Here is a 26623-nt window from a genome sequence, read left to right as displayed (position 1 = left end):
AAAATCATCAGAGCAATCTAATGAACAAGAATTCAGCTGGTACAGCTGGTTTGGCTCATTTCCTTATGCTGCTCACAGTACAATTCCAAAAGCGTGTGCTGTGGCTGCACTGCTGCGAGTGCAGGTTCTGGTGGATGCTGCTGTTTTAACCCCTGTGATGCCACAGCTGTTTGACTGCTTCTGGATTTGGCTGGAGAAGATGATGGCGGCCTCCTCAGGTTTGTCTGTCTTGAAACGATTTCAGAGATCAAATTCAACGGTGCAGTAGGAGGCACATTAGCATTATGATAGGGTAAAAATAGTGCATAGTTCTGTCTGTAAATATACGGAGATGCGTGGTTGTATACAAAAAGCTTTATCAATCCCGGAACATAGAACCAGCAAGTTTGAAGAACGGACCTAGCGAGCTAGTACTAGCTGCTGATGTTACTGACTATGTGAAACCACAGTTTAGATCGCCAAGATACAAAATTAATAAATTTTGTTTGGCTTCCTGGGTAGCTATATTGCATCTAGCTATGTGGCGAAATAGTTGTGGAGAGACGAGGAAAATCAAGTATGCTTAGTAGGCTAACAAAGCTGGCTAGAATATTTCAGCAACAATGATTCGGTTCGCCTGGGCGAGCCCTGTCACAGCAAGCTAGCTGGGTCGATCGTTGTTTGGGCATTATATATTAATGGTTTACATATCAAATGTTTCTGAACGCATTGCTGCTGCTCACTACCGTCGTGTAAAGTAACCATGAAGAGTGTAGTCTGTACACAGACTGTAAACATGTTTCCAGTGACCCATCTCACGCCACAAACTGAAAGCAACCCGACGTCCCTCTGCAGTCAAAGCGCACTGGCAATGGACCTCGCGTTACATTTAGTTTATTTTAATGTTTAATGTCTAATGGGTACTTGTGTGCCTTGCACTGGAGTGAAGCTTGGAAACGTTACTTCCACGGTTCTGTTCCAGGAAATAGCCCCAGCCACACATTTTGGTTCACCAGGAAGAAACGCTTGATTGATTGATTGAAAATGTTATTAACAGATTGCAGAATGGGTACAATACAGTACGGCTCAAATTTTCAATACACACAATTGTTAAGCGGATGCAGACCAGAGAAAGACTTTCGTCTTGTTTACATCAGGGTCCCCCATTTTCAATTCATCATAACATATGACATATACATGACATACAGATAGACAGTACTGCTACATCTAGACATTTATGAATGAATGAAAACTTTATTTAACAGATTGCAGAATGGGTACAATACAGGGATGCAGACCAGAGAAAGACGTTTGTCTTGTTTACATCAGGGTCCCCCATTTTCAATTCATAGTGACATTTATGACATACACAACATACATGACATGACATAGTACTGTTACATTTGTGACATATATGATATGCAAATATACAGTACTACTGTTACCCATAGATCCTGACAGAGGGTATGATGGGGAGGAGACTGTACATTAGGAGGGGGTGGGTGGGAGAGAAATATACATACGGTGGAGAGGAGACTGTACATTAGGAGGGGGTGGGTGGGTGGGAGAGAAATATACACAACGGTGGGGAGAGAATATATACATACGGTGGGGAGGAGACTGTACATTAGGAGGGGGTGGGTGGGAGAGAAATATACACAACGGTGGGGAGAGAATATATACATACGGAGGGGAGGAGACTGTCTATTAATTTAGGAGGGGGTGTTTTTTTTTTTTGGACATTTACGTGGCCAGTTTCGAATTGCAGCCTCCAGTAGGTGCTCTTTTAGAGCGGTTTTGAATGTGGGTAGGGATTCACATTCCTTTACAGCTTTGGGTAGGGCGTTCCACATTGATGTGGCATAATTTGCGAAACGTGTTTAGTCCCTTGTTTGAGCCGAATCTGGGTTTAACATGATTTGTTGAGCTTCCTCTGGTGTTGTGGTCATGGTATTCACTGACCTTTGGGAAGTATTTTGACATGTACATGGGTACCTTAGTCGTATATAGTGTATCTTGTAGACCAGGCCCATTGCAAGTTGCTGTACTCTGCCGTCTACTCTAAGCCATCCTAGGTTGTCAAAGTGGGCAGGGGTGAGGTCAAGTAGTAGTCTGACCAGTTTGTTTTGTGATGTTTGTAATCTTGTTTTTAGCGCCTTTGAGGTGCTTTGGTACCATGAGGTGCAAGCATAGTCGTAGTACCCTTGAATGAGTGCTCATGCCAGAGTCTTCAGGGTATTCTTGTTGTTCCATGACATACCAGATCTACAAATACAGTACTGTTTGTGATACAAAAAGGGTCTAAAAAAGACTATAATTTGAGGGGGAAGAAACTACATTAGAGGAGGTGGGGGGGGGGGGGCTGTACATTGGAGGTGGGGGGGGGGGGGGGGTGGGTAACTGTACATTGGAGGGGGTTGGGTTAGGACATTTACAGGGGCCAGTTTTGAATTGCAGTCTCCCGTAGGTGCTCTTTGAGAGTGGTTTTGAAAGTGGGTAGTAATTCACATTCCTTTACAGCTGTGGGTAGGGCGTTCCACATTGATGTGGCATAATTGCGAAACGTGTTTAGTCCCTTGTTTGAGCCGAATCTGGGTACTGGGTAGCATGATGGATACGATGACCAGTCCATCTTCCTCAAACTGCAGGCTGGGTTGATGTATCAAAGTGTCATCCAGTTGACTAGCCATGGGTTCTCCAAGGAAGTCAGTGGCCAAACATCACCTCAGATGTGTCTGACAATGCATCTCTGCATCACCCAACTTCAAATCTGGTGACAGGATGACAACAGTTTGAGTAACTTGCTCATCGTCTTCATGTGTGTCTAGTTGTACATCATTGTTGTTTACATCTGATTTTCCCCCATCATATTCATCATCCTCATCTGTCAGGCTCTTAGTGCACAGGTAAAATCTTAACACTCCCATTATTAGTACAGTGTACACTACAGTTCCCCCACTGTGATATCTTCATCAAACACAGCTTCCTTCTGATGGTCTAGTACAGGGGTCAGCAACCTTTTTGACATGAAGTGCCAGTTTGAAATATAGTTGTAACTAGCGTGCCATATCAACAATATTCCATGCATCGTAATTTTTCTCATAATCAGGTATTTTTTATGATAATTTTTACATTATTACATCATTATTGTTATTGTTATTATTAACAATATTATTATTATGGTTGTATCAACCCTAAATCTGAGTTGGGGGGGGGGGGGGGTAATGCAGACAAACAGCTGCATACAGTGTGACCATTTCACTCACATTTGCCCATTCATTTTTGGACACATCCAAAATGCCACGTGGGCTGCCTCCACCATCGGTGTGTGTACTGTACGTGTGCTGTACTGTACATTAAACAAGACGAAAGTCTTTCTCTGGTCTGCATCCCCTTAACAATTGTATGTATTAAGCTGTACTGTACTGTACCCATTCTGCAATCTGTTAATAAAGTTTTCAATCAATCAATCAATCAATGCTGTGTCGTAGCTCCACCTACAGGCCTAATGGAGAACACCACAATGTGTGAATGAATGGGTGAATGTGAGGTATAACGTGTAAAGAAGTTTCGATTGATCGCAAGACTACACTGTAAAAAAAAAACAATAAGTTACCAGAACTTAAAAAGATTGAGTTCAGTTACTGTGCATTAAGGTTTTCAGTTTTCAATCCATAATAAGTTAACAGAAAAATAAGTACACAACCACATTATTTCAACCTAATAAAACTATGTTTATTGTCATTGTTTTAAGAACACAAGTTGACTTGGTAATACTCACATTTTGAGTAAAAAGAAATGGCGTTGCCCTCTCCCTTTTAACATGTGCAATGTTAAAATGAAATAGAAAAATAAAGAATACAATTGGTTGATTAACACTTTGATCGCCATGGTTAAATTCATAATTTACCATCCCTAGCCAGCTCTATTTGTCTATGGAGAAGTTCCCCTTCTTTGCAGGGCTATAACTTTTTAAATTCTATTGCTAAATTGACATTATTATGGCCCATTCAATGTCCTATATCCATTGTTCAGGGTGTAGCAACGATATACTTTTTCATTCACATATTCATACTAAAATATGGTCTAAAGTATAAGTATGTTTTTATCGTTTTCTGCAGCTTTCTCCAGAACGTGATTTATAGCTCCAAATGCATTATATTGATGATGAAATACAGTTTGATAGCAATCGGCGCAAGATACAAAATTTCAACTGGACGTGGTTCTAGAAGTTACTACGTATCATCTGATATTGACCGGATGGGCGAGGGGGCGTTTATAATTCCGTGGGCAACGTTATACCATTCATCTAGTGTGGGTCATATGATCATCAGATCAGTTAGTATAGAAGACGTTAGAAAATAACGTTGAAACTCACCGTATCTTCCTCGCGCCGTTGGACGATCAGCGTGGAGTAGACAGTTTTCGATTATGGGATGTTGATCCTGATGAACCATTTCCAGGTTGTATAATACTATATACATCCAAATAACGTTGTTTATTGAGTTAGGGCGAGCGATTGATTATCCAGTGTGTTGAGATAGAGTCCTGCTAATGATCGCGAGTGCCCGGACGATTTATGGATGAGCACTTCCTGTTTGACGAGTCACTTCCTGTTGGCGATCTGCCGATCGGCCACCAGATGGCGCTCTTGAACCGCTAGAGAGTTGAGTGGAGATCAGCAGTATATCTCAGGACCCCGGAGGAGAAATATGATTTCGATCACAGATTTTTGAAATATTGACATCAAAGACGAGTTACGGCGTCTTCGGCAGAATGAGCATGGCTAGGAATGACGTCTAAACACGTCATCGGCGATTAAAGTGTTAATCCAACTGGTCACAATGGTGACCGTAATAATGTTTTTGTTATAAGGCTCTGAAAATGTTACTGAATGATGTATCAATGTATTTCACTTTAAGATGCACACCGGAGCATCTTTTAATCCAGCTGTTTGCTGTTCTCTGATATTTTCTGACATTTCGTTGATGCGTCGCTCGACACTTCGAGCTGACATGGGGATATCTTTTATCCTTGATTTGATTGTCTCTTTGTTTGGCAAGCCTTCAAACAAAACATCTGAGCTACAGAGAAAAGCCTCCTTGATATACTCGCCATCAGTGAATGGCTTTCCACATTTCGCAATGCAACGAGCAATGCGATAGCTTGCTTCAGTTGCGTGGTTTTTAGCAGTCGTGAACACTTTGAGGGTGCTGGCTTGCTTTCCATACCTGGCCATGGCACGTTTAATCGATTCTGCCTTATCCGCCTGATCTTTGAAACTTTTTTGATGCTTCGTCTCAAAATGGCGCTTCACACCTGACGTTCGGCAAACTACATTTTCTAAACATAAAGTACACACAGCACGGTCCTTCTGACACACAAACCCGTAGACGTCTGTCCACGTGGGCTGGAATGCCCGAATTTCCTTTGCTTTAACTTTCTTAGCGGGGGTTGCCATCATGGAAGATGGCACATACAGAATGCAACCGCAGCACTGTGTGATTACCTGGGAACTGTGCGCGGGCGCGGGAGGCCAGCTGACTGCTACAGCTGAGCACCATGGGAACAGCTGTATAGCTGTCATAGGGGTGTGCAAAACAGTCGACTTACAAAAAAGAACCGTTGGGAGAAATCTCGGGTCTGGCAGCTAATGTGTTAAAGGTCCAGTACAATGATGTTTTAATTCAGTTGTAAAAGAATGTATTAAAAAAACATTCGATTATTTATAAAAACGTCTTGTGGAATATTAAAGGGGAACTATCTTATAAATGGCCTTTTTGAGTGTTTAGCATTGTTTCCTAGCTATGTGAACTTATATTAATATGATCTATGTCTCTAATTCTCATATTGGCGCATTCTTCCAATTCTCCTCTCACAATATTCACCCTCACTGAACTGAGTCATCTGAAAATGTGCTGATTTGTGATGTCAGAGAGACACCGCTGCATGATAATGTGGCTGTGTGGCATCAGGTACATGATGAGCTGCACACAGTGGTTGGAGCCCAGGCTCAAAACGGCTTAAGATCTTGAGGTAGAAAAATGCTGTTTTTGAGGACTTGATTAGAAATACAAAACAATAAAAAAAAAATTACAGAGGTGTTCCATAGACTCACAGGAATTGTGTAAAAGTGCCCAAATAGTGAAAGAAATAGTAAAATAGTTCCCCTTTAATGTCATTAGTATCATTATAAATCATTAAAATAGCACACGTTCCATTTATATGTGCAATGAGAGAAAATGCCTGTTGATATGGTGGGACCACACACACACACACACACACACACACACACACACACACACACACACACACACACACACACACACACACACACACACACACACACACACACGCACACACTATCTTGGCCTCGACTGAAACTGACACGTTGAGTTGACTTCACAGTTGTTCCATCAAGCACAAAGGTCTAGCTACATCTTGCAATAACAAAACAAGAATGAAAGAAGAAAATGTGCTTTAAAAAACAATAATATATTATTATGATTAATAATTGTATCTTCCGGGGCTGACCTTCGAATTTTTTTTGGCAATCGAAGCTTCGGGGCCGAGCTTCGATTTTAATTCGAAGCTTTGAATATTTTTTTTTTTCTTTTTTTTTCTTATGTTGTGGGACTTGTACAGCACTTTGGTAAACTTTGTTGTTTTTAAATGTTCTCTATAAATAAAGTGGATTGGATTAATGAATTAAGTAGCCCCTTTCGTGACTGTGACGCAGCCAACACGGCTGTGTGATTTAATTCAAGTTGGATCGCTGTTGTCGTTTGAACAACTTCAGATTTCATGGGAACTATACCAATCCCCCAAATCAAGAATGTTTAAGATGAATGAAGTAAGATTTTGATTATTTGAAATATGGCCTGTGTAGACTAAACTATGCACAGAATTATGTCAGTCTACAAGGTCCGGATTCTACATGGTCCGGCAATGTAGACCTTGTACACTCCACTACAGACCAATTATCAGTGAATGTTCATGCATTTTTAAGAAGGGCTACTTCCACAAAAAAACAAAGAACTCACCAAAACATCTCAGTAGCACCTTATCTAAATGTTCTATTTCATATATGGAGATTCATATTTATTTATGTATTGCATGCATTTCTACATTTTATTTCCTATTTTGTTTATTCATCCCAGTATCTTTCTTTCTTATGTGTGGAATTCTACAAGGCATTTACATTAACATTTACATTTAGTCATTTAGCTGACGCTTTTATCCAAAGCGACTTACAAGTTCTGTACGACAGGTCATCAGGAAGGATACAACTCTATTAGCTGAGTAACAATATTCATCAAAGTGTTGCGTGTTACAGTGTAGGTTAGTTTATTAGGACAAGTGCATGACAGTAAGGTTAGTTAGGGTTAGATTTTTTTTATTTAATTTTTTGTATTTTATTTCAGATAATGGTTGAAGAAGTGCGTCTTTAGTCGACGGCGAAAGATTGGACGGGATTCGGCTGTCCTAACTGGGTTGGGTAGTTCATTCCACCATTGTGGGGCAAGGACTGAGAATAGGCATGTAGGTGGTGTATATGTGTTTGAGGATGATATCCTTCAAACAGGCAATAGTGATGATATAATTTGGGCAGTGCTGAGCTGGGTTACTTTCCTCCAGTGTATTTGTCCCCCGGCCCCACCCAATGGCCCCATGCACGCACACACACACACATACACACACACACACACACACACACACACACACACACACACGAAGTAAATTTTTTTTTTTTTTTTTTTAACTTCGATTTTTTTTTTAATGTTCGAAGCTTGTGCCATTTATTTAAGACAGCCATCTTCATCTTGTAGGGAATCGAAGGTACTGATGTAGACATATATAGCCACCAATTTCTAAATACTTTACAATACGTCTGATTCCATCATTCTGGTCCCCTTGGCATATGGCCCTACGTTTTTTACCATCTCAAAAGAGGCTATGCTTTGCAGCATCAGCTTTTGCATGCCGCTAAAGAAACACCCCACATAAGAAATGCCTGTTAAAAAAATGGTGAGTTGGAATGTGATGAATTTCCATTAGAAGTACAGTCAACAAAATATAAAAATGTGTAGGCTGTTCACTGGGACAATGTAGTTATTTATAGCAATGTGACGCTCGAGCGTGGAGCTCGTTTTTTTGCTCCCACATTTGTGATGCCACTTCTCCCGTCATCACTCATTAATAATATAATACCACTAGTTTTCCTTAATTGCTGCTACCGTCACACTACCATCAGTCTTTCTAGTCAGTGGGGATGTGCTGATACTACCTTGGCTTAAATTGACTGGGGAGTTGACGGTACCTACACAGTCGCACTTTAAGGCTATAGTTGTGCCATAGAGCAGACCGTTGCAATCAGGGATGCAGTCGTAATATCAGAACTGCCTGGACGCCACGTGCACGCGCGCGCATGCGCATACATGTTCCCTCGCGTGCGCACAGAACAGATGATTATTATGCATAAATAGTAGGAAACATGTTTGCATAGTAAATTACTAGTTTTAGTTTAGTTTTTGTAAATATTGCCTTGAAATAGAGAAGCTGAAAAAGGTAGCAGGATGTAGCCTTCAATATATAAAGAAATTATATTGTCAACAGATATGGTTGAAAAACAAACAATGTTTTAAATGTAATTGTAGATACAATATTGTAGTTACAATTTCTTTAATTGAATTAACTTAAACTAGAAAAGTAAATATAAACTAAATTAACAATGTAACTTACAGTTTATAGAAGGACAGTTTCCTTCTGAAGCACAACTTAATGTCTCATCCTTCTAGTCGGGACCATTTGTCACATAGTGAGAGTTCCACAGATCAAGCAAAGCACAGGGCTTGTATTTTGGTTTTGCACTTCTCGTTCTTTGTTATGTTAGTATTATCCTATTATTATGCAAAGTCTAGGTGATAGATAAGTGCCGGGTAGTGTAGTTGAAGACACCTGACGACCTGCGCTGTTGTTATAAGACGGTGGGTACTTAGCGCACACGGAGTGCATTTTTGTGTGCGCGCGCGTGCACATCCGTGCGCGACTGACTGCGCGTACACATCCGTGCGCGACTGCGCGTACTTCTGCTCAGAAAACTGCTAGGACGGCGTGGTACCCCGTGGGACCACCACTGCATCACTGGTTGCAATAGAGAGAATGACGCTGTTTTAAACAGCCTACATCTTGTTTATATAAAAACAAATTGATTGCACCATTAGTTTGAAGTGATTGGACAAAAGAAATGCCCCTACACTCGCTTTTGTCAATTCAAGGCTATCTTGATATACTGTAGGGAAAAGGATGTCACCTCTGAGCAGCAGCAGCATACACCTACTGTATGTGTTCTAGTCCCAGAGGTGGCAGTACATCTACTGTTTGTGTTTTGCTGTGCTGACATGTAAGCTCACCAGTGTCGGGTATCTTCAGTAATTACTGTTGTGAGCTGGGTATCAAGTTAGCCACAATTCTACTGCCTATATACCAGGATGTACACACACAGTGCACTAAAACACCCAATCAGACAGGTGGGACTCCCATCATATCAAATTGCTGCTCAGTCAATTTGTCAATCAATTGTTTGGCCTCCGCCATTCCTGTTATGAGTCGTGCATCCATATAATTCCCTACCATTTTCTTTCTAGCATGTGTTCCACTTCTGATCGAATTGGAAAAATGAGCCTAATGGTTACACCCAGGCTCTATTCACTCATGGATGGAGAGTTATAACACAGGTGTTGACTCAGCCCTTTAATACAGGGTTGCAGATCTGTGCAAGCATTGCACGTTTCATGCCCACTGGGGCACCCTGCCTGCCTCAGCCTTTAAATATGCTAAACTGGTCAATGGGCGCGTTTATGTGCACAGCATCAATATTCAGTTATTTTTTGGGACACGTGTATTCTGTCCTTTATTTAGTGCATTTAAACACCATACCCTCTTAACACTTTATCCATCTTTGTACTCAAGTGTGCCACCGCTGTAAAGTATAGGGATTTTCACTGTGCGTTGCGGTGTTTGCAGGGATATATCTATATTCTATATTAGAGCTATGGAGACAATACTATGGCTCATTTGACATTAACTATCCATCGTTCAACATGTGAAAAAGAATACATTTCATTTTCATATACGTTCGCGTGTTATACCGCTGTGAATATTGTATAGTTTCAGAGTGATCCTGGCTAATTCCTGGTAACTGTAGCAATACGTGAATTCTGCTAAAAGCTTTCGCGTTGCTCTCCTGTACACGCTACTATTTCCAATTCAAAGGTATATGTATTATGTTTCATCATGAATGCATGAAAGGGGGGGGGGGGGGGGTCGTTTTTTGATGCTTTGATGATGTTTGATCGCCACTAACGGCATTTGTTTTGCATAATACATACGTTGATCGGCCGGATCGATATGAAATCATTGTAGGATCAAGGTGGAATTGATGTCATATAGTCCTTACCTTTACTAGGAGGTATCCCAAAAAGAATATTCCAATTGTCTGATCGGGATATGCCTCAAGTGTGTTGAACATGCTTCAAAGTGGTCAGATTGTGAGGATTGGTCCATTCCCGCCACACGCTTCAAGGTACTGTGAGGAGGATTGGCTCATTGCCGCCACACGCTTCTAGGTCAATTACCAATTGCCGTCACGCACCTGTCGTTTGTTTGTAATCAGCGCTCCAGAGCCCTTCATATACTCGGGTCTTTCTGTCAATCGTTGTTGGGTCGTTTTGGATTACCACAGCTGCTGCCTGTTCCCCCCGTTGTTGTACCTCGTCTGTTTTTCTTCAGGACGTCTATGGAAGTCGCCGCTGTTGTGTTTCTCTATCATCCGCTGGAGCTGTGCCTCGTTGCCCGCTTTGCGCATTTGCGCTTTGGTGAGTTTTTGGAACGAACCTTTTGGATTCTCTGTTTTCTGTGTGTTTGGATAACACTGAAGATTTGCCGTTTTTGTTTTGTACTGGACTCAGCTAAACTTGTGTGTTGGTAACACTGAAGATTAAGTCACGTGTGATTGTACTGGACTCAGCTAAACTTGTGTGTTGGTAACACTGAAGATTAAGTCATGTGTGATTATACTGGACTCAGCTAAGGAGGACTGGACTGCCTCCGTATTCCGTTGGCTTGTTTATTGGCCACTCTCTCTCTCTCTCCGTTCCTCCCCGAGTTGGATCCTGGAGTAGCTGCAGAGCCGCAGAGGCAGTGGCGCTACGCCGCTTCACCATCTCAATACCGGGACGATCTGCAGAGCCGCAGACAACTCTGCCAAGAACATTCTCCCCTTTGTTGTTCTTATGGTTATTTTGCTCATTCCTGTTTCAGAAATAAATACGCCCTAGTCTTTGGCTAACTCTGAACTACCTGTCTGTGCCGTGCTGTTGGGGTCGGTTTCAAACCATAACATTACGACCCGACCATGACAACCCCAGCCGACACAGACAGAGTTAGGGCAGCGTTGGCGGTCCAGATCGAATTGACCAACGACCACAGCCTACAGTTAGGTGCGGCTGCTGTGCAGGACCTCCGGGCCCAGGTCCAGCTTATTCTGGATTGCCTTGACACTCTGGCCACCCGGGCCAACATTCCACTTGAGGACCTCGAGAGGCCCTTGGAGGTTTTCGCGCTGGATCATCACCACCTGGCTGACATCACTCAACGCACCTGTCCTGTCCTCCTCACCGTTGCTGGTAACCATGTTGAGAGACTCCAGTTTTTTATTACCAGATCCCCTCTTGTCCCAGTAGTCCTGGGTCGGCCCTGGCTCGCGCTGCATGAGCCCCACATCGCCTGGTCCTCCGGCACCATCAGGGGGTGGAGCTCCTCCTGTCATGCCCAGTGTCTTCAGGCGGCATCCAGTCCTTCGCCCCGGGGTTCCCCTTGTGTCCCTGTCTCCAGCCCCCTCACCGTTCCCCTGTCTCCGTCTCCGGCCCCCCTCGCCCGGTTCCCTGTCCCTGTCTCCAGCCCCCCTCACCGGGTCCCTGTCCCTGTCTCCAGCCCCCCTCACCGGGTCCCTGTCCCTGTCTCCAGCCCCCCTCACCGGTCCTCTGTCCCCGTCCCCTGTCCCCCTTTCCGGGCCTCTGTCTCTGTCCCCCTCTCCAGTGCCCCTGATCACCAGCTTCCTTCGGTCCCATCCGGGCAAGCCGAGGCGGGGTAGGTCGCCGGGTGGCTCCCGTGGAGGGGGGGGGTACTGTGAGGATTGGTCCATTCCCGCCACATGCTTCAAGGTACTGTGAGGAGGATTGGCTCATTGCCGCCACACGCTTCTAGGTCAATTACAAATTGCCGTCACGCACCTGTCGTTTGTTTGTAATCAGCGCTCCAGAGCCCTTCATATACTCGGGTCTTTCTGTCAATCGTTGTCGGGTCGTTTTGGATTACCACAGCTGCTGCCTGTTCCCCCCGTTGTTGTACCTCGTCTGTTTTTCCTCAGGACGTCTATGGAAGTCGCCGCTGTTGTGTTTCTCTATCATCCGTTGGAGCTGTGCCTCGTTGCCCGCTTTGCGCATTTGCACTTTGGTGAGTTTTTGGAACGAACCTTTTGGATTCTCTGTTTTCTGTGTGTTTGGATAACACTGAAGATTTGCCGTTTTTGTTTTGTCACGTGTGATTGTACTGGACTCAGCTAAACTTGTGTGTTGGTAACACTGAAGATTAAGTCACATGTGATTATACTGGACTCAGCTAAGGAGGACTGGACTGCCTCCGTATTCCGTTGGCTTGTTTATTGACCACTCTCTCTCTCTCTCCGTTCCTCCCCGAGTTGGATCCTGGAGTAGCTACGCCGCTTCACCATCTCAATACCGGGACGATCTGCAGAGCCGCAGACAACTCTGCCAAGAACATTCTCCCCTTTGTTGTTCTTATGGTTATTTAGCTCATTCCTGTTTCAGAAATAAATACGCCCTAGTCTTTGGCTAACTCTGAACTACCTGTCTGTGCCGTGCTGTTGGGGTCGGTTTCAAACCATAACACAGATGAAGGGATCACTTGGCTTGGTCTAAATTCTCCGCCCGGACCATATACGATGTAATAGAGTGTGAAATAAGGTTTCAAAGGGTGGGCGATACTGCCACCTAGCAGGATGCGGCCCGTATTGCACTTTTGGGATTTCAGAATGATTTCCTATGGTAACACAGAGGTCCGTGAACCTGTAATGCAGTGGTTCAAACTTTTTACACCAAGTACCACCTGAGAACGTAGCTGGCTCTTCAAGTACCACCATATGACCGACGTTAAAATACAGTCTATTCAGCTATGCACAGTTCACGCAGGAGGCAAATGTATTCCTAATACCATTATTTATTGTTAACTTTTGTCAGACACAGCCACAATGTACAAAGGGGTAGCACTAGAACTAGCAAACTCTTCCACACAACTCATACAATGCAAGGGGCATTGAGAACATAATAACTAACATTCTCACATAGCAAGTGAGAAAATTAAGAACAACTGTATTTCAGCAAATGTACTTAATTCTCTCTCTCTCTCTCACATACACAGCAAGCAATTGTCCTTCATTCTCTCTCTCTCACACACACACACACACACACACACACACACACACACACACACACACACACACACACACACACACACACACACACACACACACACAGCATGTTGACAACTCGCATACGCAGGGCCGGACTGGGGAAATAATTCAGGCTGGGAAATATAGTGTGAAATAATATAGCCCCAGTCAGGCCACTTTCCACCAGGAATTATTTTGTTACAAAGACTTAATTTCCTGCATTCTGGTGCGGGAATTTTTCAAAATGTACCGTTTAAATTCCAGTGTTTGTGATGGGCATCACAAATTATTGTAAAAAATAAATAAAAAACACATTCAATACATTTTTGAATAGTAACCCTTTAAATGCCTATTTGTGTGATGGCATCACAAATTATTGTTAAAAAAACACACAAAAAGTAAAATATTTTCAATATATCAAATGCAAAGTAAACTTTTCTGGGGGGGATTATTACAGGCTAGGCATGTGTCAATGATTAGCAACAACACAGATTTTGATGGATTTTTTGTAATGTCAGATTTAACAACAACTCTTTTCAGAAAAGTGGGAGTATTTCATTTTTTATCTGACATTACAAAAAATCTAAAAATAAAAATGGTTATGATCAGGGCTGAAGTTGAATAAAAGATTTATGACTGTTTAGACTGCATTACTCTCCGTCACAGTGATATCCTGGTTGTTCCCCACTTAGGTTATCTAACTATCGCGCCATCGCAACTAGAAACACTGGCCTGGCCTGCTTCTAAGTTCAGCACAAAAAAAAAAAAAAGTATAATATATATTTCATTTGTTTACAATTTTCTTTTTCATGTACCACCAGCAGTACCACCAGTGTACTCAAATGCGTACCACAGTTTGAGAACCACTGCTGTAATGAATAAAAAAATCGAATAAAAGAAAAAACGTCTGGCAGCCAATGTGTTAAAGGTCCAGTACAATGATGTTTTAATTCAGTTGTAAGAAAATTTATTAAAAAAACATTAGATTATTTATAAAAACGTCTTGTGGATGGCGCGATTAGTATCATTATTTTTAACTTCAGATGTATCATTTGATTTATTATAAGTGTTTTTGGTCACCCTCTCTGAGCACAGCCAACGATGAGGGGGCGTGGCCTTCTGTTTGTTCACTAGACATTATAGATACTTGACTGTTAACACTTTCAGTGCCCGGAACCCCGTTGCGTGCCACCACCCACTTCAATGACAGAGCTCTCATATTTGCGAACGCATAAACTATATCTTAAATTATGGCTATGTGTCTAATATGGCTGTCGCTTATCAAATAATCAAATGTTTTTTTAATAATTTTTTTTACAACTGAATTAAAACATCATTGTACTGGACCTTTAACACATTGGCTGCCAGACCCGAGATTTCTCTGGTTAATTCGCCAACGGTTGAGTGCCAGACCCGAGATTTCTCGGGTTTTGGTCGTTTTTTCTTTTATTCGATTTTTTTTATTCATTACAGCAGTGGTTCTCAAACTGTGGTACGCGTACCACTGGTGGTACTGCTGGTGGTACATGACATTTTTTTTTTGTAAAAAAAAATGAAATATATATTATATATATATATTTTTTTTTCTCATTGACTGTCCCCTCACGTGCACCATGCACTTACCTGGACTTCATAACCACTATGTTACCGCTCATCATGCACTTTATTATTTGAAATATTCTGTTATATGTACAGTGTTATGTGTTACATGTATGTATATATTGTACTACGTTCTGTGGGAGCTCCCCTGAAATCGTTGTATACTTGTGTGCAATGACAATTAAAAGTATATTCTACTAGGGCTGGGCGATAAAACGATAACGATAACTATCGCGATAAATTATTTCCTCGAAATAAACATGAAACGTGGTCGCAAAGTTTCGATATATCGATTTTCCAAGCTTGGCTCCGTTCAGCCTCGGCTCAGCACACTCACTAACAACAACCAACGTTACGTGATGACGTGATTACGCACAACAGCTAACAACCAATCAGTGAAGGAGATGGCCGAGAGCGAAGTAGACCCGGAAGGAGGTAGGACTCACTCAACAACAAGGCTTGCTAGGCTAATTAGCTTGCACGGCGATGTTTTATATATTTACGTGCCGAGTATGTGTGTGGCGTGAATTCTGAGGCCACGTTTATAGTAGTGGGGGTATACAGTGGACGTCGTTTCAATATATTGTGGCGGAAGAGAGTATTTTAGTGTCATATTTAGCACATTGTCACGGAATACACCTCTTAGATGCAACAGGCTGGCTAGGACAACTAGCTTGCACGGCACTGTTTTATATATTTACGTGCCGAGTATGTGTGTGTTTTGAATTCTGAGGCCACGTTTATAGTAGTGTGGGGTATACAGTTCGTTTCAATATATTGTGGCGGAAGAGAGTATTTTAGTGTCATATTTATTGTCATGAGATACTCCGCTTGTCGGCTAACTGCTAACGTGCGCGGACTGATGACGACATCAACTCGACTTGAGACATTCGCAGCAGCATAAGAAGTTAATTAAACTTGACAGACATTATATCGACGATAATTATCGATATCGAATTATATGAAAATAATTTTATAATTTTATCGCGATAACGTTTTTGGTCATATCGCCCAGCCCTATATTCTACTCTATTAAAAGTCTATTCTATTGATAAAAAATTTATGGAAATCAATAATAAAAAAAAAATAACAATTAAAAACTAGATCTCTCGTCGGCTGGCACTCAACGGTTGGCATGAACTAACGAGAAATCTCGTCACTGGCACTCAAAGTGTTAAGGCCTCAGTGTAGCCTATGCTGATGCCGAGCACCACTCAGCTAGATGTGATTGATAGGCCAATCAGAGCAGCTAGATGTGACTGATGGGCCAATCAGAGCAGCTAGATGTGACTGATGGGCTAATCAGAGTAACCTGATTAAAAGTCTGTATTTTGCGATATCTCAGTGAGTGGATATCTGATGGCTTGATTCTGTTGATATCCAGGGGGATGGACATCAAAGGGCTTTAGTCATCATTTTCACAACAACAACAGTTCTAACATTTTGGGTAATTTTATGTCAACATTCTGTTAAAATGCAACAAGATTGAAAAACAGGATTTTCATTGTACTGTAATGTTTAACTATAGCTGGAACAAACTCATATCACAACTATGAGAAACCCTTGTATGATCGCTGGGGTATGAGATACTGAGGCATCTAAACACCTCATCCTGTTTACTGTCAGGTTTTGTGAGTTCCATTCCCAGGGTAATACTCAGTATATTCTGTATTTACTTGTGTGTACAGACACAGTGGTGTCGGGGTATGAACATGCATATAAACTGCTTATCTCATTTATGGCCTTAAAGGGGCACTTCACCAAAAACAATGCTGATTTATATTTAGCACATAATCTCACACACATCCAACACTACAAACAGTTTTGCACACATTACTTTAGTTTGACAGTTATTGAGAGTAAATTAGTTTGAATGTGGCCACCAGTGATGTCATCGGGGACATTGAATCCTTGTGTTGTGTTAATTACAGCTCAATGAAATGATGTAGATGAAACAATAGCAATACCTTGTTGTATAGGGACTGCTACCTTAATATTTCATTGAGCTGTAATTAACACTAGGATTCAATTTCATCGATGACATCACTGGTGGCCATATTAAAACTAATTTACTCTCAATAACTGTCTAACTAAATGAATGTGTGCAAAACTGTTTCAAGTTTTTGGATGTATCTGAGATAATGTGCAAAATAAATTAGCATTGTTTTTTGGTGAAGTGCCCCTTTAACTATGATATTAGCTAGCTTGTATCCATAATGTTAAGTTCCATGTAAATGCACTGCATGTTATAGTAGGCTTACATTCATTATTAGCTCCTCAGGCTCACAGTTTATGCAATCATAAGACTTGAGGATGGTTTCATGTTAAAGCGTGTCGCTTGCAGTCAATATCTTACACCTTGTTGTTATTTTTCTTTAGGAGTTCAAGTTCCACGCAATTTTCGTTTGTTGGAAGAGCTTGAAGAGGGACAGAAGGGTGTTGGAGATGGCACAGTCAGCTGGGGCCTTGAAGACGATGAAGACATGACTCTCACACGATGGACAGGCATGATTATTGGACCAGCAAGAGTAAGCAAAACACCCTGCAGTCACGTTCCTGGGGTCTCCGCATGGCTGGGCGATATGTTGCTGGTTCCCAGCTGTAGCCTATGTGTAGGCCTACCGCTAGGCTTCGCTTGCTTCATATCACAGCCAGGCAAATTAACATAGACTGAAATACATTTTAGATGTCCCGGGTGACGGTATCTGTCATGTAATTTATTTTTTACTTAATCAGAAGCATTTTATATTACCTAAATCTAAAATCTGGGTCACTTATTTGTCCAACTGGTCCAACTTCTCAAAATGTCAATGGAGTCTGTTTACTGGGGGTTGACAGACATCTTTGTTAGAACATAATATTTGTTATTTCCACCCCAAGTCTCATTCGATTCATCACAGTAGCGCCCAGTAAACAGACAGACTCTGAAGTTGGACCATTTCAACAACTTTGGAGTAAGTGTTTGACAAATAAGTGGCCTGGATCTTATGCTTAGGTAATATAAAATGCTTCTGGATAAGTAAAATAATAAAATTTCATGACGTACAGGAGATCTAACGTTCGCTTCAGTCTATGTTCATTAGCCCGGCTGTCCGGAACCAAGAAAAGTCTAGCGGGACATATAGTATACAGCCGGCATCCAGCAAGGCCATGTGGCCAAAGTATCACATCATCACAATATCTTTATTAGTTTTGATGGTAAATTACGTTTTTAATACTGCTGCAAGGAATTTTTTTTTTATCAACTTAAAAATACACAGTACCTGTATGTAATATATATATTACGGCTGTCAGTTTATCGCGTTAATTAGATTAATTAATTACACAGCAAAGTATCGCGTTATGAAAATTAACTAAAAATTAATAAAAAAATAAAAGAAATTTAATTATTTTTTTAATCTCATTCATTCCATAAGAACATAGAATACACATTTACAGACTTTTTTCCATTTGCATGTTCTTGGTATCTGATTCTAGGGACATCTATGGATCTCAGGGAATGTATTCCCAGTGTCAGAAATACTGTGTCTGTTACTAGGCTTGAGTAAATTGTAATGACCCAAATGAGAATATCAATTACATTTTTTTTAATCTTTGACTGTGAATAACACCATGCTAAAATTTACCAGACCTGAAAAATCTAAGCAAATGAATACGGTAAATGGAAGATGATTAAACAGAAGGTTTTGTAGATACAGTACTGACTTCTGCCATCCGGACACATGCCATTTGAAATATGATTATAGAATATCAGGCCTAAATGGTTATGCGATTAAAATTTGATTAATTAGATTAATTAATTACAAATCCTGTAATGAATTAGATTAATTTTTTTTATCGCCTGACAGCACTAATATATATATATATATATATATATATTTTTTTTTACGATATGTAATAGGCTATATATCGTGGACGAGTGTATCCATCCATAAAAATACATACCTTTGCATGGTTCCATGATAGTATACCTTCATATTCGGTATACCTCCCAGCCCTAGTTCTCCCGCAAACACACAATGCAACATTTGTGTAATTCGTTGCAGGTTGCAAACAAGCAAATGGGTCCTCCAGCAGTGATGTATTTTCCCCCTTCTTGGGTCAGTCAGTGACCACAATTTCAATGTGGTAATCATTTGGGGAGGGAAAGCTGATCCTAGACCAGAGGGGTAACTTCACCTTACAGATACTTTGATATATGATACATGACTTTGCTGGTTTGCTGTGCCTAACAGGCTCTATTTATCTGATACGGCACAGCCTCTCTTGTTAACAATCTTTGCTGACCAGCCTTAAAAAGATATTTGCCAGTGTAAATACACATTCCTCTCATTTTAATGTATTGCTAGGCTATTTGTATTATCATATCCCGTCAATAATCAAACATGATAGCTTTATATGGAGATAATTGTTTGCTAACTTTGCTACCTAACTAGCTGTAGATTTCTTTGCATTTTAAAGTGTGCTATACAAATACAATTCCTTATTATTATTTATTATTAGTAGACTAGTGGCAATCTCTGATATATGAAATTATACCCACTCTGCCTATACATCCTTGTGTTAAAAACGGCACCTTGTAATAACCCAGCGAACATGTTCACGCTGTTTGCCCGTAGTGGGGACGTCTTCCCACGACATCCAGAAACTATGTAAATATAGTTCCAAAATGAAAATCCTGGAAGAGATCAACCTCGCACAGGTCTATATCACTTATCCTTAATCAATCAAGGCAGGGCGACACCTTCTGCCTTACTAATGCCTCAAAGAATCCTGGCTTACTATCATGTAATTATTAGTGGTGGGACTCGAGTAAAAATTGTAATCGAATTAATTCGAGACTTTATAGTTAATTAATAGAAATTAATCACATTTTAAACGCATATCAATATTTGATGCGAAAAGCAAAAAGTTTCAATTCAAATGGATTTTGGTATACAAGTGAATCAATGAATATACATTATACATGTGTTTAAGCAGCAAAATCCTCTTTATTAGCTACTACACCCAATAGTCAATGCAATTTTTAACAAAGTGCAGCAATCTTAGGAATAATATATGTCTAATTTATATTGTAATTTTCAAAATGATAATCATTGCCAGCCAAGTTGTTGCCAGGTAAAACAATTGGGCTGTTGTTGAGATCACATTGGGTGAGGCTCAGCTGTTTCACTCTGGTTGTGCTGACCCCTGTGAATTCCCCAGATGTGGGAATCTTAACGAACTTTCCAACAAGTGGTGATTCAATCTGTAATACTAATTATACATGTCACTCTTGAGTTTTGTTTAGCTACATTTCGTAAAGCAATATGTGCACTTTTGTTGCAAATTTAAAGATTATTTGGACATTACACATTTTGTCTTATTCACTGCAGCACAGAGGAATAAGAAGATGCCACACAAAACTAGATCTCCCCTAGCAGCACAAAGTCAACGTTACCATGACGAACGTACTAAGGAACAAACAAATCCCATCAGGGTGGGGTCACAATAAAATCTTTTGATCTCCTATGACAGCAAACTCATCCTGAACATACTTTAACAAATGTATGATGATATTCACTGGCTCGTTCTGCTATGTAATGAGGTTGCAACTAAGTGAAGTTGCATTCATGTTGCACCATGTTAAGTCAGGCTGCTGCAAGATCTTGTTAATTACCAGCATCACCTTATGACATTTCCAACCAGTCAGTCTTCTTTTCTTTTCTTCTTTTTTAACAAGAGTGGGTGGTTCACTTGCCTTGGTATTTTATTTTATTTAAATAGTAGAATGTAGGTGGTGTACCCAACCTGGTTGGGAGAATATACCATAGACCAGAAATCAAATGACTCCCACAAGGGGTCCAGATACAAACATAAACATTTCTTTGTTGACTTTATCGTCACAATACCTTTGTTTTGCCGACAGTTGGATGTTTACAATCTCAACACTGTTTGAGTGTCTTTTCCTCAAATGGTCGTATGACCACCCCCGCCAAGGGTCTGCCACTTTATCACGAGTTTCCAAAATCAAAGTTTCCTGCATGTGTGGTTAGATGCCAAATACATTTAGTTGTACTGTACTTGTGCTGTGCAATGACAATACAATGTAATGTAATGTAATCTAATGTGGCAGGTCCTAGAGCTTAACATTTATCCCCAAACCTGATGTCACCCCAATAGGCTTGGTTTGGACTGAATCTTTCACTTACTCACAGACACCCTATAGGGTTGTCGCTTTGCACCAGCCATTCAAAATTCCAATTGAACACATCAGTCAAGAGTCATATTTGATATTGTTGACAGCTGTCAAGCTCCACCTTGTCAAAGAAATCCTGGGGATAATCATGAATTCATCACAGTTCATGAATCATGAGTAGTTTGTGGGTAAAAAATAAACATAAACAAACAAATAAATAATACATTTGAGTATTTTCTCTTTAAGCTCTCTAGCTGCCCTCCTTGGTTTGGATAATCCTACTGAAAGATTCAACATACCACGCTACCTTTCTAAGACAAAGTCAGAAAAAGTCAATGTCTCAACACAACAACTGCAGCTAACGTTATTCCTCTTGTCTGAATTCTTTTCCAGACTACGTACGAGAACAGGATATACAGTCTGAAAATGGAATGTGGACTTAGTTACCCAGAGACAGCGCCGACTGTTAGATTTGTAACAAAAATTAGCATGAGTGGAATAAATAATTCCAACGGGACGGTAAGTGTAATATATCTTAATATCGTAATATATCTTAATATACCGGTATGTCAAGTGGTCATATTGTATTTTGTGTGGTAGTTCGCGCTGTGAGGGCGAAGCGGTCAAAGCGCAACTCTCTCTCTCTCTCTCTCTAAAAACGTTACTTTATTCTGCTTAAACAGTGATGTTTAATCACTCTGACCTTCATCAGACGCGCTATGACTAATGTGTCTTACGATGTCTAACGAAGGTCTGAATGACAGAAACATCACCGTCTTAACTAGAATAAATGTTTGAGCTGCGACCGCCCAGCTAGTTGGTCCATCTGTCTGTCGTGTCGTGTGAATGGAAGTGGACATGGTCGGTTAGCCTAGGCATTGTCCAACTAACACCTCTCCCGAAGGCTAACCGGCCATGTCCGCTTCCATTCATTGTGCTAAGCTAGGCTAACATGCAGCCAAATAGCTTTCTACTGAACGCACAGAGAGGGATCTGGTATCTATCTTATTGTCTCTCTCTGGAGAAGACGATAAGCTAATTTCCCAACATTTTGGCATGTTCCTTTAAAGCACATATCAAGGCATTATGAAGCAGTAGAAATTAGAGGTTTCCTGCAGCCAAATTGGTCGTAGCTTATCACAAATGTTGTGCTTTTATTTTTTTTTATTTTTTTTACTGCCAAGTTTCACTTCATCCCTCATGGATTCTACACATAATAATTAGCACCTCTTCTACACTCTTAAAAAAGATGTGCTTAAATGACACAACACGTGTTAAAAGTCCCTTCCACTCAATACCTTTTTTTTTTAATTTCTTTTACAGTTAACTCCTCTTGGAAGAATGACTTTGACTATACAGCTTGTTATTTGTGCAGAACTTGTCACCAGAGTACCCTTTAAGATAAGATATTATTTTATTGATCCTCTTGGGGAAATTCAGGAGAATTTCACATTCCCCCTTCTCCGTGACATGAGGGGGCTAGGGTCATAGATCCTTGCATTTACAATGAGGGCAAAGGTGTAGAGATGCTGCTAAGTAACTTTCAGTAGTTTATTGAACATTTTCTGTGGAAAACCATAGCAGAAAAATTGTTATTCAATATACAACATTGTTAAAGTGGAGGGGATCTTTTAACTCATTGAGCGCCACGCTCTGTCCCCATCTGTACTGCCTGGCGCCAGCTTTAATTTTTTTTACCATTTTCACGATATTTCCCGATCTTTGCAGAGCTATTGTATATTCTATATTATTAGCTATGGGGACAATAGTATGGCTCATTTGACAGACACTATTTATAGTCCAACATGTAAAAAAGAGTTCGCTTCTACTAGGGCTGCCGCGGTATTGATTTTTTCCTTACCGCACAAATTAGTGAAGCCATTGAAACCGCCGCGGTAACCGCAATTTTTTTTTTTTTATGTAATGTTAAAATAATTTTTTCCTAAATAAACTTTTCGGATGCATTTATTTCTGTGGTAGTCTATTCTTTATAGCCTCTAGTCTAACGTTAAATGTCTATCTTTATTCCAGTGTTGTCATTAAAGAGAATGACTTTGCAGCAGGAATATTGGTTGAAAACAGCTGGCTGTTCAGCCTGTTCTTGAAACTGCTGGTCGCGAGTCCGACTTGCGGTAGCTAACGTTAACCAAACGCTTGGTTCAATAACCAACTAGGAATGAATTGACTGTCCTATCTATCTGCATAACAGATAATAAATAACGTCATGGAATCGTTTGTTCAACCCAGTGGCCAGCGAATTAACACCAGCTAAAGCAACTGTGCTCAGCACACACACACACACACACACACACACACACACACACACACACACACACACACACACACACACACACACACACACACACACACACACACACATACACCCAGTGACACACACACACTAACACAAACACACACAATATGGCATATCTACTGCTCCAGAACAGAACCAGAACTGACCTGTCCTCGCTAACCGTGACCACACACACACACACACACACACACACACACACACACACACACACACACACACACACACACACACACACACACACACACACACACACACACACACACACACACACACACACACACACCCAATATGGCATATCTACTGCTCCAGAACAGAACCAGAACTGACCTGTCCTCGCTAACCGTGACCACTCCGTCTTCTTTCGGGATCAAAACGGCAGCATTTACGGCCCTTCGATTGGGTTTCGCTACAAGATCCATGTTTTTAGCAGATTCAAAGCGAAAACTTTCCGTAGCAGCAAAACAAGTTCTGGGGTTCAATCAGAATGTTAACTGCGCAACTGCGAGTGGAAACTTTCGAACACATGGCGTGAAGAAAATAGGCTATACACAACTATAATTATTATTATTATTATAAAAAATAAAATAAAATAAAAAACAGCCGGTGATGCGGTAATCAGCTTGACTCTGCGGTGGGCGTGACGTGATGGCGATATCGCGATAATGCGGTAACCGCGGCAGCCCTAGCTTATACATACCCTTGCCCCGTTTCAAAATAATCCAGGCTGGTTTTCTAGATTATGAGATAAAGTGTGTTTTGTATGCGCAAATCTCGCGGCTGCTCGCTTGAAACCTACATTATTGCCAGGTCAAAGGTAAACACATGACCTTGTTTTGTTTCTTCACAAAGCCGGGGGGGGGGGGTCATTTATCTGACGCTGCGATCATACAGACACATGTTTTATGATGGAGTTTCGGTAAAGTACACGTAAAACAGACCTTTGTTTTAGAGGTACTCTCTAAATTCTCACTTCGAGTCCAAAAGTGTCTTGAATCAGAACAGGATCAATACATATAACGTTAGGTGGCCCTCATCCGTTGGCTTCTTCATCTGCTCGGGCCAGACTATAGCCGGAGCCGAATAGGTTTCCTCATCGGTCGGTTTGATTATAGTTTTTTTTTACGTTTTACCAGTAGTGCTGAGTCCAACATAGTCTGGTGGAAACACACCTTATCATCCATAATCATCATCCATATAATCCGTTTTGTCTTCTTCTTCATAATATCCAATAGTTCGCTCGCCATTGCATTGCAGGTTACTATTGTGTGCTCGGGCCAGACCACGGAGCCGAATAGGTTTCCTCATCGGTCGGTTTGATTATAGTTTTACCAGTAGTGCTGAGTCCAACATAGTCCATAGTCTGGTGGAAACGCACCTTATCATCCATAATCATCATCCATATAATCCATTTAGTCTTTTTCATAATATCCAATAGTTCGCTCTGGGCGATCGCGATTGTCGAACGTGTCCTGCTCACTGCTGCTCGCAATGAGTCCCTAGTTGTTTGGGGCTGTGGGGGCTGGCACTAACACACTAATAGATGGCCAATGCATGTTCATAAGGTAGGCGATACTGCCACCTAGTGAGATTCAATCGTCATTGCAATTCCAACATAGGCAGATGTGCCAGGGAGCTCCGGCTGAGTGTTTAGAACGGGGATCAAAGGAAAAAGATCAAAGGATCTAAAAACGAGATATTACGTTTTTGGCACTCAAGCGTTGGTGGCGAAACACGAGATATTACGTTTTTTGGCGCCCAATGAGTTAATAGCAACACAATTCTAACACAAGTTGTCTAAATTTTCTTTTGCACTATGTGTTCCTTTAAGGACAAACCATCCCATGTTACTTCAACATGTGTTTCAATAACGTACTCCTTCTGTTCCCTCTCTCTCCCTCTTCACAGGTGGATTCACGTAGCATACCAATATTAGCCAAATGGCAAACTTCTTATAGCATTAAAGTTCTTCTTCAAGAGTTACGGCGTATAATGATGTCCAAAGATAACGCAAAGCTTCCACAACCACCTGAAGGACAAGCCTACAGCAATTAATTGTAAACGGGATTGTTTTGACCCTCTGTCTTAAAACCTTATTCTCTTTAGAAATATTGTGTAATTATTCATCCAAGAAAGATGCTTCACGTCGCACATCAACAACATCGTCTGCAAGAGAAAGATTGGACTTTCTTTATTACTTCTTCATAGCTCATTGAGAGAAGAGGTCCGTGCCATATACTGTAGCACTGACTTCCTTTATTACTTAGCTCATTGAGAGAAGAGGTCCGTGCCGTATAGCACTGACTTCCTTTATTACTTAGCTCATTGAGAGAAGAGGTCCGTGCCGTATAGCACTGACTTCCTTTATTACTTAGCTCATTGAGAGAAGAGGTCTGTGCCGTATAGCACTGACTTCCTTTATTACATAGCTCATTGAGAGATGAAGAGGTCCATGCCGTAAGGCACTGAATAGATCATTATTGTAAGGCTGCAAGTGCACAGAGTACCCCCTCCCCTCCCCTTGTCAAGGTTGCTTTGACCATAACCTTTATGTTTAAGACGTTCCACGTTGGCTCGCAGAGGAAAGCATGGCAGCACCAGGGCTGCACCAAAGTCACAACAGTTTTATGTATGAATGACAGGTCACTGATACAAAAGGCAAAATGCGTGTGTGATGGCATGTTCTGTAGCTAATAAATAGTTGACGAGAATCCACGTTTATTTTTTTTTGAAAGTTAGTTAAATTGAGCGGTTCCATTGAAATATCATGCAGATTGATGTATTATTGAAATGTGGCTGTAGTCTAAAAAAAATTAAAAATAGTGTCACAAGGTGAAAGATTTTTTTTTATTATATATATATATATATATCTATTTGACACCATATGAATATTATGTTTCTGTTCTACAGCTCTCTTGTCGTGTACAGATGTTGAAGCCTGTTCTGAAACCCTTGCGTTTAATTTCAAGTGAAAAAGGCAGGTGTCTGAACTTTTGATTTTCCGAAATTAAAATCACTGTCTGAT

The 26623-nt window shown here is 40.9% G+C and overlaps 1 protein-coding gene across 1 annotated transcript; it reads left to right on the top strand.

Moving 5' to 3' along the window:
• The first annotated feature begins 142 nt into the window (after window positions 1-142).
• On the top strand, window positions 143-26623 carry ube2v2 (ubiquitin-conjugating enzyme E2 variant 2). The gene is made up of 4 exons (XM_084326904.1): window positions 143-218; window positions 17489-17637; window positions 21681-21806; window positions 25507-26623. Exons 1-4 carry the CDS (start codon window positions 158-160, stop codon window positions 25651-25653), a joined length of 483 nt encoding a protein of 160 aa, XP_084183030.1. The 5' UTR covers window positions 143-157; the 3' UTR covers window positions 25654-26623.

This window comes from Notolepis coatsorum, assembly GCF_963971535.1.
Source record: "Notolepis coatsorum genome assembly, chromosome: 13".
Classification (NCBI taxonomy): domain Eukaryota; kingdom Metazoa; phylum Chordata; class Actinopteri; order Aulopiformes; family Paralepididae; genus Notolepis; species Notolepis coatsorum.
The sequence above is the reverse complement of the archived record's forward strand: the minus strand, read 5'-3'. Positions and strand labels throughout refer to the sequence as shown.

Coding starts and splice junctions, on each gene's coding strand:
- ube2v2 (XM_084326904.1), top strand. CDS start 158: ATGCCACAGCTGTTTGACTGCTTCTGGATTTGGCTGGAGAAGATGATG. Junction 219..17,488: donor GATGATGGCGGCCTCCTCAG/GTTTGTCTGTCT, acceptor ATTTTTCTTTAG/GAGTTCAAGTTCCACGCAAT. Junction 21,807..25,506: donor TAAATAATTCCAACGGGACG/GTAAGTGTAATA, acceptor CCCTCTTCACAG/GTGGATTCACGTAGCATACC.